Source organism: Dromiciops gliroides, chromosome 2 (assembly GCF_019393635.1).
Source record: "Dromiciops gliroides isolate mDroGli1 chromosome 2, mDroGli1.pri, whole genome shotgun sequence".
Classification (NCBI taxonomy): Eukaryota; Metazoa; Chordata; class Mammalia; order Microbiotheria; family Microbiotheriidae; genus Dromiciops; species Dromiciops gliroides.
The window spans coordinates 678,038,849-678,055,010 of NC_057862.1; the positions used below are offsets into that span (position 1 = coordinate 678,038,849).

A 16,162-nucleotide genomic window follows, 5' to 3' on the forward strand; every position below is an offset into this window, starting at 1 on the left:
ACACAATACGTGAAGGAATGCCACATGTTTAGGAGGGCAGGAAATGGGCTTTCAAAAAGCTAAATGTGAAAAGAAGGGGAGGGCGAAGATCTGCCAAGACCCAGAACAACCCAATGAACCATATTCAACCTAACTGAAGTTGCAAGCTTTAAGAACTTTCCTGGGACACAAATCAAAGGGCTCGTCTTAATGGCTCCATTTTACTGTCTGCTTCAGGACACTGTCTTCAATTCAGTCTTAGCTGTTTATTCCCCAAACTTTCAAACAATGATTCCAGCAGATTTAGGTTTGGCTGGGGCACAGGGAGGGGCCCAAGTAGACATTCTTAAACAAACAATGGTAGTCTCTAATGGCTTCTGTCTCCTAACAAAAGCCATAACTCCACCTTTATCAGCTTCATCTAATTTTTCCTTCCCAACCTAAATAACACAGGCTTTGCATTTGACACATATCCATCTTGACAATTCATTATCAGCCACAACACCATAACTGATAAGAGAACCTTTGTGGTAGGACATTGCCATTTCCTCTCTAAGGACTTTTTCTTTTTTTTCTGAGATAGAGAAATATGATTAAAATAGTTAAGCATTTCCTCTGCGAAGTGGTCAGGAACTCAAGATGTTAAGATACTAGAGGCTAGCTGCTCTTCCTTAGGGGTTCAAGGAGATTCCAGAAAAGACCAAGAATGTTTGTCAATAACTTAATTCAGACAGTGAAACTCAAACTTTGGGTCCTTTTATCTAGTTGCTTTTCCTTAAGAATTCAAATGAAATACCCATCTGTTTAAGTGCTGATTTCATCACCAAGGACAGCAACTGCCAGCTCCATCAAAATAGCAAGAGTACAGCAGCCAATTTAAATCCATTTGCCTTCAGGGAGGAACTGCAGAGGGCCTGAATTCTCTAAAGAGTCTGTGCCCCAGGTCATAGCACAACCCTCCAAGCATTATACACAAAGGGGCACAGGGACAAGATGAAAGAGAAATGGATGAATCGAAGTTTGACAGACATGTACCAAAGGAGTAAAGCCATAGAATCATAAGGGGGAGGGGGGGGACCTGCAGGAAAACATCCCCCCCCCCCCTCCGGACTTTGTGCTTAGACTCATTGCCTCAGGGTTGGTTAAATCCCAGCCCCTGGTATTCTCCCCATCCCAGGAATCCTGGACTACCTCCCCAGGCCCTGCTGCCTGATCTCTCATCTCCATCCACCTCAACCATAGCCTGTCAATGTCCTCCATGTTTTGTTTGTTTGTTTGTTTTTGTTTTTTGCGGGGCAAGGAGAGTTAAGTGACTTGCCCAGGGTCACACAGCTAGGAAGTGTCAAGTGTCTGAGGTCGGATTTGAACTCAGGTCCTCCTGAATCCAGGGCCAGTGCTTTATCCACTGCGCCACCTAGCGGCCCCCACCTCCTTCACATTTTCTTGCTGGCCTTAAATTCCTCCACGCTACAATCCTGTCTCTCCACACTCACTCTATCAAGCACACTACAGAAAACTCTTCCCTTGGAAAGTTCAGTCCACGCTTGGACTTCTCACGCTGGAAGTCCCCTCCACATGTGACTTCCTAGGCCATCCTTGCTCAATCCCAGTGCACTGGCCCCAGGAGAAGGCAAGAAAAATCTCCCTGCTTCCCACTGCCAGAGTCAGATGCTGGCTCTTCTGCCACCCACCATGAACTCCTCCAGCTCTGAGGCTGACTCCGTTCAAATAGGTCAACCAATCCAGATCCTGGCAGATACTCCTGACCATTCCTGGGTTATTCTTTCTCCTTTTCCGTGAGTGCAGTGATTGGCTCACAGTCTTTCTTTCCATTCCAACTTCTGCTGCTCTCACTGGATTAGAGCAAAAGCCTTGGGGGGAGGTCTGTCTGCCTCTAGTTTCTCCCCCCTCCAGCCCATCCCCCATTCAGTCTCTACAGGGCAGGTCAAATCATGTCCTCCTCTACTCAGTAAGCTCCAGTGGCTCCCTATCCCTATCCCTCCCGTAGTCAATAGAAAGTCTTCTCTGTGACATTCACAGCCCTTCACAACCTGCCCCTGCTCCCTTTCCAGTCTTCTCACACCTGACTCCCAGACACATGGTCTTCAGCCCAGTGACACTCATTAACAAGACACTCTATCTCTTGGCTCCAGGCATTTTCTCTGGCTGTCCACTAGGTTTAGAATGCCTCCTACTGACCTCCCTGGCTTCCTTTAACTCCCACCTAAGACCCCCTCCTCCTCCAAGTAGCCTTCCCCAACCCCTCTCCATTCCAGTGCCTTCCCTCTGTTCATTACCTCCTAGTTATCCTGCACAGAGCTTGCTTCATACATGTTTGTTTGCACATTATCTGTCCCATTCGATTGTAAGTTATTTGAGGGCAGGGTCTTTTTCCTCTTCCTGTATCCCTGGTGTTTAATATTTATTGAATAATTGATATTAGAGAATTTTAACATATATGTTGATATTCCCTTAAACATCTTATACTCCCATTTCTTCAGTCTAAACACCTCTGACCTCCTTGTCCACTCTTCTTCAGCTAAATACAGGGATGGTCACACCATCCATCTTGCCATCACCCTCCACTCCTTCCCTGACCAAGAACCCAGAAATCACTTTATTTCATCTTTATCTCCTATCATTTCATTGCTCCTCCCTCTTCATGACCTCCAACTCTTCCAAATCTCACCTCTGGGAATTCTCTTCTCCCTTCCCAACCTTAATTCTATCATGAGCCAATTTAATTCTACACTACCCCCAACTCTCAAATCCCTTGTACCCCTAACCCCACTATAACCCCCTCTTCTGTTTATAAATTTAAATATCCCCCTCTATTTTCCTCTTGATATTCTATTAACATACCCCAGTCTTGTCCATCCTTAAAAAAAAAACAAAAAACTTTCAGAGGACACAGCCATCTCTGGTAGTTATCATCCTATATCACTTTCCCTTCTCAGCTAAACTTGAGAAAGCTGTCTACACTGGGGATCTCTACTTCTCCTCTGACTTGATTCTAAACCCCTCAGATCTAGTTTCTGACTTCATTATACAACTGAAACTGCCATCTCCAGAGTTTCCAATAAATACATAATAGCCTTTTCCCCTTGCTCCTTCTTCCCGACCTCTCTGCATCATGGGACACTGGTGACCATTATTTCCTACTGAAGACTTTCTCCCCTCTGGGTTTTCATAACTTGGCACTTTGTTCTCCTCTGGTCTCTTCAAACCCATTCTTTTTTTTTTTTTTTTTAATGAGGCAATTGGGGTTAAGTGACTTGCCCAGGGTCACACAGCTAGTATTAAGTGTCTGAGGCCAGATTTGAACTCAGATACTCCTGAATCCAGGGCCGGTGCTCGATCCACTGCGCCATCTAGCTGCCCCCTCTTCACACCCATTCTTGACCTTCTTTGCTAGATCTTTATGTCACATCCAGTGTCCCAAGGTGCTGTCCTATCTCCCTTTCATTTCTCCCTCTAGACTATTTCATTGGGTCATCTCATCACACCTCCTATGGATTGAATTCTAACGATTCCAAAATCTTTGCAGCCCTAATGTTTCTCTGGGGCTCGAAATCTCCATCCCAAATTCCCTAATAGACATTTTAAACTCGATGTACCACAGGCACCTTAAATTCAGCATTTCCAAAGCAGAACTTATTAACTTCTCCCTTAAGCCTAGTCCTCTTCAGGACTTCCCTATTAACTCCAGAAGAATCCAGTGTCCTAGTCACCCGCATTTCAACCATAGTGTCATCCTCAATTGCTCACTGGCATTTACCCCACATATTCCCTCACGTGCCAAACCTCTGCTCGTCTGTTTGCACAACTCTCACATACATTCCTTTCTCTCTACTCATAAAATGACCATCCTGGTTCAGGCCCTCCCAATCTTCCACCTGAACTACTGCGACAATTCCTCACTGGTCTCCCTTCCTTGAACCTTTGATAATCTATCTCCCAATACTGGGCATATGGAGAATGCAATCCAAGGATCTGCCCAAGGACACGTGGGCTGTATTTCTAACCTCTAAAGTCACCATTCGTAGGGTTGTAAACTGCAGTGCACAGCAGGGACTGAGTCCCATGTCACCACAAGGCAACAGGCCCAGGACCACTGGGAGGGGCAGCACCCAGAGACCATCCATCCTGCTGCTTCCTGCCTGGCCCTCACACCCACCATGTGGAGAAGACGCTCCTGTGCACAAAGGCTCAGCCACCCACACCTACCTCCTCCCATATACAGGCATGAGAAGTGCCAAGGCTGAAGCAGCAAGACCCTGAGGGAGAGACAGGAGGCAACATGTGCCAAGCAAGTTGAGCCACCCTCACCAGCTCAACAACCATCCCCCCTCAGACCTCAGTGGAGACGGTCCCAGACTCTGAATCCAAGAGCCCTGAGAACTGCCATGCTTGCAGCCCAACGTCCATGGCCAACACCCATGGAAGCGGCCCCTGGGGGGATGCAGCCTGGCAACTGCTCCCACTGCTGTTGCAGCCATGGCTACTTCAGTAGAATTAAACCCTGCAAAAAATTTCTCACCACCCAAGTGATGAGCTCTTCTAGAAAACATTCCTTGGTCACCATCAAGGTAAAAGTATGAACATGAAATGTGTCCTAATACAGTATGACAGTCTTTCCCAAGGGGAAGAAGCATGAACACCAACAGCCACAGAAATGCCTAACCTGAAGCACAATGGATATTATCCTTCTCCTCAAGAAGTATGCCTCACAATGGGTGAGACTTCCTCTTCTCTAACATCCATCTGCACAACTACACACACCAGCCGTTCTGAGGCAAAAGAGGAAATGCGAGGAGAACCAGGGAAGAAAATGAATCAATATTAAAAATGGATCAAGACACTGGTATTCAGGCAATTGGTCTTTAGGGTCTCATCAGATAAGATTTATAGGAAAACCAAGAGGATTCCTAGTAGAAACAGAAACAATGGATGGATGCGGAACCGTCAGGAATACAAGGTATGGTTCAGATTAAGATAAATCCCACCAAATTCTAGTACCTAAAATTTAGGATATATTCACATTCTCTAATCACTAGCCAGGTCTCTCAAACTATGCCAATATTTAAAGAGCAGAAGTTAATGCAAACGTGAAAAATCAGTGATTTATCCTATCTGAATAAGATTTAGGAAAGATGTGCATATAAAGAGATATTAAGTAGACTTGGAGCATTTAAAGACTTGTGTCTGTTTTAAATGGTTAATGTGGGATTTTATCAACTACAACTATTCCTTCTTTTTTTTTTCCCCTTTAACCCGGGAGAAGAAGCAAAAGTTGTTTAAAAAGCTGTTTTTGCCACCATGGCAGGCCCATAACTCACAAGATTTACTTGTACATGAAGAAAAAGAATTGTGGTACTTTTGTAAGGAAAGCCTAAATATGAATGAGCCAATGATCAAACTCCCAGCACATATACTCTGAATCTGCAGGAGGCAAGAAGGGACAGAAGAAATTCATCATGCTATAGAGAGCAGATGGGGCCCAAGGCCCATTAGCCTGCTTCTGCTCTGTTGTTCCCATCCCAGAACACACACATCACAAGCATTATTTCAACATCCCTTCGGGTATTTATTCCTTTCTTAAGAAACCTCTCAAAGCCTCTTGATTGGTATAAAGAGTCTGATAAAGGCTTTTCTGGAATCTAGATATGCTGTTCACTGATGATTTCAGGCACTTTCCACACTGAAAAGACTGGATTACCAGTTCAACCCAAAACACTTTCTTGGTAGAGAGAAATGAAAACAGAGACTTGGTGCCCCTTTCAGAGCATTAGCCAGAACTTCAAGCTATTAAAATGTACCAGACATTCTTCTGCAAAGAGAAAAAAAAAACATCTAATTACCTGAAAGGACATCTTCTTTGTGGTCAGGAGATCAGTCTTACCTGTCTGCATGATGCTCAGAAAACACCTAGCGAGTATCTCCCCTCTTCCCCCTGATAGCAGTGGGCTTCTCGAAAATCCTTTACTCCCAAACTTAGCATGACTTTACTTTTCCTATAGATGGAGGGAATACTGGATGCATTTAGACACGAACTATAGTTTTTGGAATCATGAGGTATGTGGCCCAGGACTGGCTGGAAGGGGAAGACACAAAGTGTCCTGCCCCAACGGATAATGGTATTTAATGCTGTGATTCTGATTTCCCCTAACAAATTCCTAGGGCTAGAGGAATTCATTCACTTATCACAGTCCAAAAATTCTACTGCCTACATTAAGGAGAGGAAAAGTGTTTCCTATTGTTTAGTCGATAATACAACTCCTGTGTACAGAGGAAAGGACCCTCTATAGATATTTTCCTCTATAGATATTTACTGCTGAGATATATATATATATATATATATATATATATATATATATATATTTTATTTTATTTTTTTAAAGAACTTGCAGGACCAGGCTGGGTATTTGAGGGGAAGGGAAGGGAACATGTGACGGTCAGAAAGAAAAAGGCATGATCCCTACTCCCAAGGAAATTACAATCTAAACAGGTAATATACCTAATTTATATGAAACAATTAAATGCTAACTGCACAGAACTGACTTTATGTTGAGAAAATGAAGAAATCTGTGGGGACTAGAGTGGTTATTATTAGAAAGTGGAACTTGAGTAAAGACTAGAATTTAGATCAATAAAGGGAGAGCACCTTGGATTGCTTACTTTGGCATCCAAGAGAAATAGTCCTAAGTTATAAATTCCAGAGATGCTATGCTCCTTACATCACACAGTTTTCATTCTAAACAGAAATTTAGCTCCATTAATCTCATACCTCAAAGCTGGGGAAACTAAGGCAGGCAATTCTAAGAGAAAGACCAGATGCCATTCATTCACCAGGTGGGTATGTCCAGCTATGGAAGACTTTCTGGAAGATAAGGAGATAAGGAATGGTGGTGGTCCGACCTTCTCCAGGAAGCCTTGGCTGATCCCTCTGAATGCAGCTGCTTTCCCTCTCCTGATTATCTGTCTTGTTTGTACAGAGCCCTTTGCATGTTATCTCCTCCATCAGACTGGCAGTTCTTTCAAAGCAGCAAGCCCATCTTTTGTTTGATTTCTATCCTCAGCATTCAGCACAGTGCCTGGCACAAGGTAGTGCTTGCTAAGGGTTTCTTGACTGACCAGAATTTAAGAAGTGTACAGGAATAGAGCAGAAGAAAGGATGTAGACACAGAGAGTGAAAGAAATCAAGACAGAGACAGAACTTTCCTCAACAGCTGTTGATACTCTCTCCAAACTGGCAGTGGCATGTGAGTGCCCCAAGGGTAGGGGCTTGCTGTATCCCCAGCACCTCGGGCCACATTTTTGGACAGCATTAAGTAATCTGGAAAGGTCACTCAACCTGCATGCCCTTTGACTCAGGGGCACCACTGCTGGATACGTCCTCAGACACAAGTGATTTCTTATACAAAATAATTCTCAAGATTCAGGTCCAAGAAGCTAGAAAAGAGGTTGGATTTGACAGGAGTGGATCCTATGGTAAAGCTGTGCCCCTTTCTTGAAACCCAATTCTCACTGGGGGATTTCTCATCTTATTGTGGACTTTAACCTCTGCCCCTTCCCTGAAGCACAGACTAACAGAGAGGGCACTACATCAAAGGTCACAAGGCTGGGGCCATGGGCCTGGCTCAGACAACAATCACTGAAATTCCTCCAGGCTCCACTTTCCACATTTATAAAGCAGCATCTTGGACCTGCAGGGAATCCTAAAACGAGACGGTCAGAAAGTAAAACGTCCCCAGTTCTTTCAACCAGTTGTCACAGGCGTGAATGAAGCCCTTGGCCACCGTCCTGGCAGGCCTCCTCTGGACATCTCTGGTGTATCGGTGTCCTTCCCCACAACACACAGTGAGTGCCTGCACCTCGTGGGGGTGGGTTGGCAGGTCTGGGTGGCACTGCCCCATGGCTGACTCAGTGGGGTTTGGTCCGCTCACACTGGAAGGCCTTCAGACTCTTCACACCACACTGCACTCTTATTGCTGCGGGTTGTCTTCTTATTTCCTAGGTGGCGACTACTGTACCTAGCCAGTCTCAGGTCTGCCTGGCATCCCTTCCTGCAGATCTCCAAGCACCAGGCCCCAGGCAACTTAAGCCAGGCAGGCCCTGGGGCCGAGCCCTCCTGACACGGGCCAGTGAGGGCGAGCTGCCGCAAGCCCACCTAGGTGCCCGCTCTGCATCTGGTCCAGCACCAGCCCAGCCATCCTCTGCTATGTACACATGACCCAACACTCCACCATGATGCCACTCTCCACCACAGACTGTGGGATGAGGTGCCACACCCATAGCACCCGTGCTTCTGGGAAGGGAGTCTCCATAGACTCTGTGATGGCTCCTCCCATGTGGCGGGAGAACCGGGGCCCTCCTGAGGGAGCCGAGCGCCCCGACCTGCCGCTGCTTCCAGGCACCACCATCCTCCTCTGGGCTCCATTTCCTCCTCGCCGCCTTTCACATTTCTGCGCCCTTGAAGCACACGCTCCACCCCCTCATGAAACGGCTTTTTCCTGGAGACGGAATTTTGCTGAGACTAGTAAAGGCGGCTTCCTTTGACCGCGGAGGATTCCGTGGTCCCTGCCCTTCCCTGGGGTCTTCCTTTGGGGCTCTGACTGCTAAGGGTCTAGGTGCTCTGACAAGCCAAGCACCACTGGGGAAGGGGCGGGGTGAGGGGGTCGCCCAGAAGCGACTCTGCTCCCCCGGCCTCAAACGTCATCTCTGTCTTACCGTTAGACCACAGTGAGATGGCCCCCCATCATCATTCCACTGTCCCCCCACACCCAGCCCACAATCTAGGCACCTCATCTCTCCCCTTCAAGGTCAGAGCTTCCTCTCAGGAATAAAATGTGCTCCAGGCCTGAATCCTTGCTCTAGTACTCTGCACCTATGGGGCCCTGGGAAAATCATTTCATCACCCTCTATTTTATCAGTAAAACTAGGAGACTGAACCACAGCCCCTCCTAACTGCCCTACAGCCATGCATTTGTGATCCTGTGACCTGGGAAATGATCTCAAGGAAGGTTCTATCCAAAGCTGAATGAGCAGACATCAGAGCAAGTGCACTAATCAGGACTGCGGACTTCCAGAAGAGAGGACTAGCATTACAGTCACAATGAATCAAACAACCTTTTTCCATGCAGTGCTAGGTAATGTTTATAGTCTGCATTTGTTTACTTAGGAAGCTAGGTGGCACCAGGAGTCAAGAAGACCTGAGTGCAAATTCAGCCGCAGACAGCCTCAGCCGTATGACTCTGGGCAAGTCAGTTTTCTCAACTGTAAAATGGGGGTGATAAGAATTCTCCCTCCCTCCCTCCCAGAATTATGAGGATAAAATGGGATATTTGTAGAGCTTTGCAAATCTTAATGCATTCCATATAAATGCTAGTTGTCATCGCCTTCCTCCTCCTCCTCTTCTTCTTCTCCTTCTTCCAAAGTTTCCCACTACAAGAAGCCCGGTGAACCCCACACGTGCCTTGAAGGAAAGACAGGAGCCAGCATGTGCCAGGCAAGTCAAACCCCTGCAATCACCTATACTCCTATCCCCACCTCCCCTCAGGCTCCCTTGTAGAGAGCCGTGGTTCCCGAATCCAAGGGCCTTGGGAAGGGCAGTGCCCACACGCCTGTCAGCGTGACTTCCAGCCATCACGGAGGGAATCACTGTGGACAGAGCTCTCCCTGCCACCATGAACCCCAACTGCTGATAGCAGAGAGGAGAGCCCATGAGGCTGAGGCGTGGCTACCCCCCCCCCCCGCCCCGGTCACTGGTATTGCTTTGTGGGGGAGCAACCACAGCTACTAAAAATCTGGAAAATCAAGTTCTTGACACCGAAGTCCTTGGCTCTGTCCAAGAGTTCAATAATAGAAACTGATACGGTTTAATTAATAATAGAAGTGATTTCTGCCCTTGCAGTTGAATCCCACAGGTGGTGTGCATGCCACTAGAGAGCAGAGACTCCCTTTCATTTTTACCCCCAGCACTTAGCACAGAGAAAGCACTTCATCAATACTTTCTTCACTCAGGATCGCTGGGTTAGAGCTGGAAAGGAGATCACCTGGTTCAATCACTCATTTTACACATAAGGAAACTGAGGCTCATAGAGGAACCAGGTTGGGCCTCAGTTTACCCACCTGTGAAATTAGGGATGTTAGGAGGGAGGGGTGTTAGGAGGATGCTTTGTAAAGCTAAAAGCAGTGGGGAAAAACACCAAAGTGAGTTCTTCTCATTACTGTCCAAAGCCACTGAGGTGGTAGAGTCCAGGTTAGAGACAGGCCTTCTCTATCCAGCATTCACCTCGAGTTTTTTGGGTAATGACCTTGCATAGAAGTTATCCCCTGAGTAAGTCCCTTGGGGGCCCATGACCCAGCTAAAAAGATACAATCTCCCTAGAACCCATTCATGCTGCTCTTGATGAGACCTGCTGAAAAAATGTGAGGAATGAAGGTCAGCATGACCCAGTGGGTCGCAGAAGACCTTATCGAAAGGATTTCTTCATGCCATGCAAGGAATATGCCAAGAAACCAGTCTGGAGACATCTAAATAAACAATTCACCGCATGAGGTTTGACATCAAGAATGCCTGCTCGAAAGAGATCCCAACAGAGAAATAAATAAATATATGGTAGGGATTCAGAGAGAGAGAGAGAGAAAGAATTTCTATGACAAATGAAATGCTGAACTCTGCCATAAAAGATGAAAGCAGGAAAACCAACTGAGCCTTAAACCCAAGACTACGTGACTTGGGGCTAAAGGCGATTGATGGATACCAATTCCCTATGCCGTTCATATAGTACCTCCTTCCCAGAAAACCCTAAGTGCTTCATCGCCTTCATCCTCTTTGGACTCTGGAGGGGAAGAAAGCAACAAGGAGACTAGGGAAGAACGATGCACAGGAACTTGTCCTGAGAACCAAGAGTCAGGCCTTGCCACGCCTGGTTCCCACCTGGTAAGTGGTCACTGAGAGATGAAGCCCATTTGTAGATATTGTTAAGGGCTAAAATTCTAGCTAAACTGTCTAAAATATCTAATGAGTGGTCACCAATAAATTATAAGCTTTAGCAAGAGTTAGACTTTTAAGCATTTATTAAGGAGAATAAGAATTTGGTAAAGAGAAAGGCCTAGATTCCTATCTATTAAAGGGAGAGCACATTCCTAGCTCCGCTCTCCGCCAGAGTCCAGAGGAAAGAGCGCGAGACTGAGCGCCAGTCTCTTCTTTCCTCCTCCCACTCGCCCACGTCACTTCCTGCCGCCAAAGAAAAGACTCCTGGTCTTGCCCTCAAAAACCTTCGCTTCATGGGTGGAACTCTTCTACGGTAAGTCTCCAGCAGGTGGCGTCATTCCAATCGTTACAATATCATGACTTAATCTTCTCACTTAACTATCTTCCACTTATGGTCTGTTACCACAGACTACAGGAATTGTGGCTTGTCTGGTGGGATGAGGTGGCCCCAACCCACAGCATGATACCAGGAGCTTAGTAAGTACCCTAAAATAAAAGAGTTCGTCTGGTCTCTTGGAAAAGGGAAATGTCATCAAGAAATGCTGTCGTTTGTCACAACTAATGGGTCTCGCAAAGGTACCTGCAAGGTGGGCTGGATAATGTTTCTGAAGCAGACAAGGCAAATGGGAGGGGGGAGGGGGAAGATCATTATCTTTAAGACGGATACATGTCTCTCAGGAACCAAGGGGCCATTTCTCCCACCCTCTTTAAACAAATGCAGAAAATCCCAACCATTCCCCAGTCTTCAGGAAAATGGCCAGTGTCCCTCAGTGTGGACTCCTACAAAGCAGTTTTCAAGACAAGCTGTGTTAAGTGGCAACCCCAGTAAAGAACCCTGTCTCTCTCCATAATGTGAGGTTCAGGTGGGTTCTTATCCATGCAGAGAAGTACAGTTCTCTCTCATTCATGCACAAAAATGCAATCACTCTCAAAAGGGGACTTGTACAGTCACTTTTCCAAAGAGAACCAAGGGAATCACAATCCTTCTAGAAAAGCATCCGATCCTAAGACATGACGAACAGTTGTGAAGCACATGAGACAAGGAACATTCTAAACAGGGATGGTCAGCATGAAGGTGAAGCATTCCCCAGGCTCCAGGACACAAAGACTAAGGGGAAGCCCTTTGAAACCCCGTCCACTTCTGCCAACAAAGAAGATGACACGTGTGCAGTAATAGCATGGGTGACTGCCTGCCTGAGAGTGGCAGGCAGGGAGAATCTGAGGGAGGGACCAGCCCTGATTCCAATGGCTTGGGGGTGATATTGGACTCTGGATCCTCAGATTGGAATGCAAATCCTCATTTGGCCAGTTGGCAGCTGGGTAACGCCAGCCAAGACACGTAACTGAGCTTGGCCTCAGTTTCCTCAACTGTAAAATGGAGAGGATGACGGTGGTAAGGAGGAAATGAGATAACATACGCAAGTGTATGAAGAGTCTTAAAGGACTACATGAATGGTAACTGGTTCTGTTGTTAGAGCTTCTCTCAATAATGCACTAGAAACCCTTCTGAAACCTAAGTGTGTTTGTAATCTACACTACCCTTGAGCCCCCATGGGGAGGAGCTTGTCTCTGCTTCGTCCTAAAATACTGACTTCAAGTTCTGAACCAGGGCCAACCACCCACCCTCGAGGCCCCTCCTCATCTATGTGGCTGCTGCTCTCACGGACAAAGGAAAGAAAACGGCTCCTTTTCAAGGACGAAAAATCCACCAGTGAGCTGAAGGATTGCTCCCTGACTAACTGCTTCACAAATTCTGAGTTTTGTTCACTGGTTTCTTGAAAGGTGAACTCTGAGCTTCCGGATGCCAGATCGGCACGTGACCTTCCAGCAGGCATCTCCCATCCCCCAGGTCAGACACCGATTACCTCTTCGTCCTCTTCTTCATCTTCAACATCCAGAATCCCTGAATCTTGCTCAGACTTGGGGCTAGTGCTTTCTATCTCTGTATCCAAGCTGGTATATGCATCTTTCTTGGATTTTTTCCTGCTGCCTATTCGGGGTTGTTGTGAGATGATGTTATCCAGGTTCCTTTGCTGCTGTGCCTATGACAAAAGCAGAAGTTAAGAAATTAAGTTAGGGAAGAGAACATTCATAGTTCTTTTTTAAAAAATGAGAACTTTTTAGAAAACACATCAAAGAAATATGTCAACACATACGTCCTTAAGAATCCATCAGGACAGTGCATACACTTTTAATGTCCTATTGTGACCTGGAAAATTCACTGTTTCCTTAATGAAAAGATAACCAGAGAGCCTCCCACTGGATCCCAGATCACACAAAGACTATTTGGGAGATCTCAGGCAAATCACTTTGCAATTCAGGACTAGTTTCATCATCTATAAAAATAAGACAGGTGGGTTGACTTTATTCTGCATCAGTTCATCTAAGTCTTCCTGTGCTTCTCTGTATTTCTCATATTCATCAATTCTTATAACAGAGAAATTCCATTATACAAGCAGAGCCAAAAAACAATACACAGGATGACATCAACACTGTAAATGGGGGAAAAACTGAAAATAAGTACCACAAAACTACAAAGAACAAGCATGACCCCAAAAAAGAGAGCTTAGGAGACACCTCCCCTAACTCCTTTGTAGAGGTGGGGGCAACATTGTCTATTGATCTGTTTTGCTGATTTCTTTCTCTTCTTCCTCCTTTTCTTTACCTATTTTTTATTCTATTGGGAGGGGGGGTGAGGCAATTGGGGTTAAGTGACTTGCCCAGGGTCACACACCTAGTGTCCAATGTTCAAGGCTGGATTTGCTTCCTCCTTTTCTTAAAAAAAAAAAAAAAAAGAAGAAGAAGAAGTCTTTGTCCTGATGGATGGCTTTCTGACAGGAAGAGAGTATGGGTATAGGGAGAACTCTAGGCAATGTAAAAAGATATCAATAACAACTTATTTTTTGAAGAATCAAGGAGTTGGGCTAAGTTTCTCCAGGATCACTCCCAACTTTAAATCAATGCTGAACAGCTTGTGGCTCTGTAGTGATGTGAGGTTCACAAAGCAGTGTACCTAAGTTAACTCATTTGCTTCTCAAAACAACCCTGGGGGGCGGGAGGGCAGGTATTATTATTGCCCCTATTTTACAACTGAGGCACAGAAAGGGTTAGTGACCTGCCGTGGGTCCCACCACCACAAGTATATGTGGTAGCTTTCCTGGCACATGATAAAAAGAGGTTCACAGAAGCAGGACCAAAAGAGGCCTCAAAAGCCACTGGGTCCAACCCCCTGGTTTGAGCAGACACTCTCGGGCTCCAGAGCTCATGACTGCACATGACACTCCTCTGCCTGCCCTCTTTATGAGGTTAAAGTCATCTCTCATCCCAGCAGCTCATGCCTTGGGGTAAAGGAGTTCAGCTCCTGACAACTGTTGTCAGGATAATAAATGCCACCTCGAGACCTTACAGGTTCAGAGTTTGAGTGAAATTTGTTTTCCTTTAATTCTATGATATTTGACCCATTTCACTTAAAATATTCCAGTGAGATTCCACTGAGGGGATGAAGAAGTCTGATCCAGAGGAATGAACTAGCTGACCCCACTGGGGTTTCTATGACCTTAATCTCTGGGAAGCAGGAATGAAAAGGTTTCCCCTTTTGCACTTGTGAAGGGGAAGGAAGTGTTAGAGCTTAGCTCAACACTACTAACTGAAAATGAACTGGGATTCAGGCAGGCACAAAAAAAGACTAAATATAAAATCGCACAGCATCAACAATAAGGTTGTAAATTCCTAATCTGTGTGTGACACTTCTCCACTGGACACAGGGAGAGGGGAAACTAGCTCAGCAGAGTGGTTCCTGTGGCTGATGGCAGGAGACCTTCAAATCTTCTGAATGAGTTCAACATCAATGTCAAGAATAAAGCAGTGTATGCCAATGGGTGTTAGCCCAATAACATACTGGATGAGCAAGAAAAGGAAAAAAAAGGAAAAAATGAACTGGGAGAGCTCATTTCTGCCAGGAACATGAAAAAGAAAGACCATGTATTCCAGAGGCTTGCAAAAAAAGGAGAGAGAGGGAGAGAGGGAGGGGGGGGGAGAGAGAGAGAGAGAGAGAGAGAGAGAGAGAGAGAGAGAGAGAGAGAGAGAGAAGGAAAGAAATAAACTTTTTTGACTGTCCATGATCCATTGGCATTATGCTTCAACTTACCCCAGGGCACAATGGCCTCTGTTACTTAAACAAAGGTGGAGAAGGAGGCCAGAAACCTTTAAATTGGCCTTGCAATTAAGTCCACACTCACAGCCATTCTCAAGATCACTTAAACCCCCAGGGTAACAGAACTGAATCCTTTCTCTCCAAAGAAAGGGCATCTACTTTCTTCAGTGATTCTGTAAATTGGACCAAACCAGAAAGCTGGAGAGTAGATAGTCAGGTAAGGTGCTACTTAGTCAAAGAACTCTCCCCCCCCCACCCCCCCACCCCCCCACTAAAAATCAAAGTGCTAGAAGTTCTAGCCTGGCTCTCTGTTAGGGTCAATGGGCAAGTCATTTCGCCTTAAAGCACCACGGAGCTTATTTCATTCTATGAAAGGGAGCAGTCAATGCTGGTCTGGCAAGCAGACAGGCCACTGGATGAGTGAGCGCCACAGCAAAAGCACAGAATGATGAATTGGCCCCATTGTCACTGCTGTGGATACGAATGCAAATTACCACCTAATAGCAACCAAAATGTTTCCAGGGGGCGGATGGAAAAAGCAGAAAATTAAAAAGCAATCAACACAAGAGAATAACTGGAGCCCCAAACAATGGCACTTTAAATAAGAGCCCACAAAAATCAGCACTGCAACAGAGCACCTCCAGAGCCAGCGCTCACTAAGTGAGGCTCTCCAGAGGGTGGGAGAGGGCAAAGCCCAGGAGGAGGGAGCAGATTCTTTTGATGTCCCACATTTGGCACTGGTGACCAAATATGGAAACTGTTTCTTGACTATTTCTCCTTCTTAATTCTCCGTGGCACCATCTTATCTTGGCAGCCCAGTTCTGGTCACTTCTTCATTCCCTGGGCTCTCAGCTCCTTTTCCTTTCATCGCAGTAGCTGTGACCAGTTGTAGGTCATCTCTCACATTCTATCCCTTAACAGTCTCATCTGTTCTCAGGGTTTCACTGATCATCTGTATGTGAAGAACTCCCCAATCCTGACTTCTGCACACACATTTTCAACTCTCCGTGAAGACTCTGCACTTGGCGATC

General features: G+C 46.0%; 1 protein-coding gene across 7 annotated transcripts in view; it reads right to left on the reverse strand.

The window, feature by feature from the left end:
• The window catches only part of EXOC6B (exocyst complex component 6B), a 606,916-nt gene that overhangs the window by 360,814 nt on the left and 229,940 nt on the right, over window positions 1-16,162 (reverse strand). For 4 of the 7 annotated variants that reach the window (XR_006354775.1, XM_043983600.1, XM_043983598.1 and 1 more), the window contains exon 7: window positions 12,841-13,020. Coding sequence is in view for 6 of the 7 variants with exons in the window: in XM_043983600.1 (XP_043839535.1) it covers window positions 12,841-13,020 (180 nt within the window). In the remaining variant the exon portion in view is untranslated. The remainder of the gene's footprint in view (window positions 1-12,840; window positions 13,021-16,162) is intronic. The other 3 variants (XM_043983601.1, XM_043983599.1, XM_043983595.1) reach the window with 1 other exon arrangement.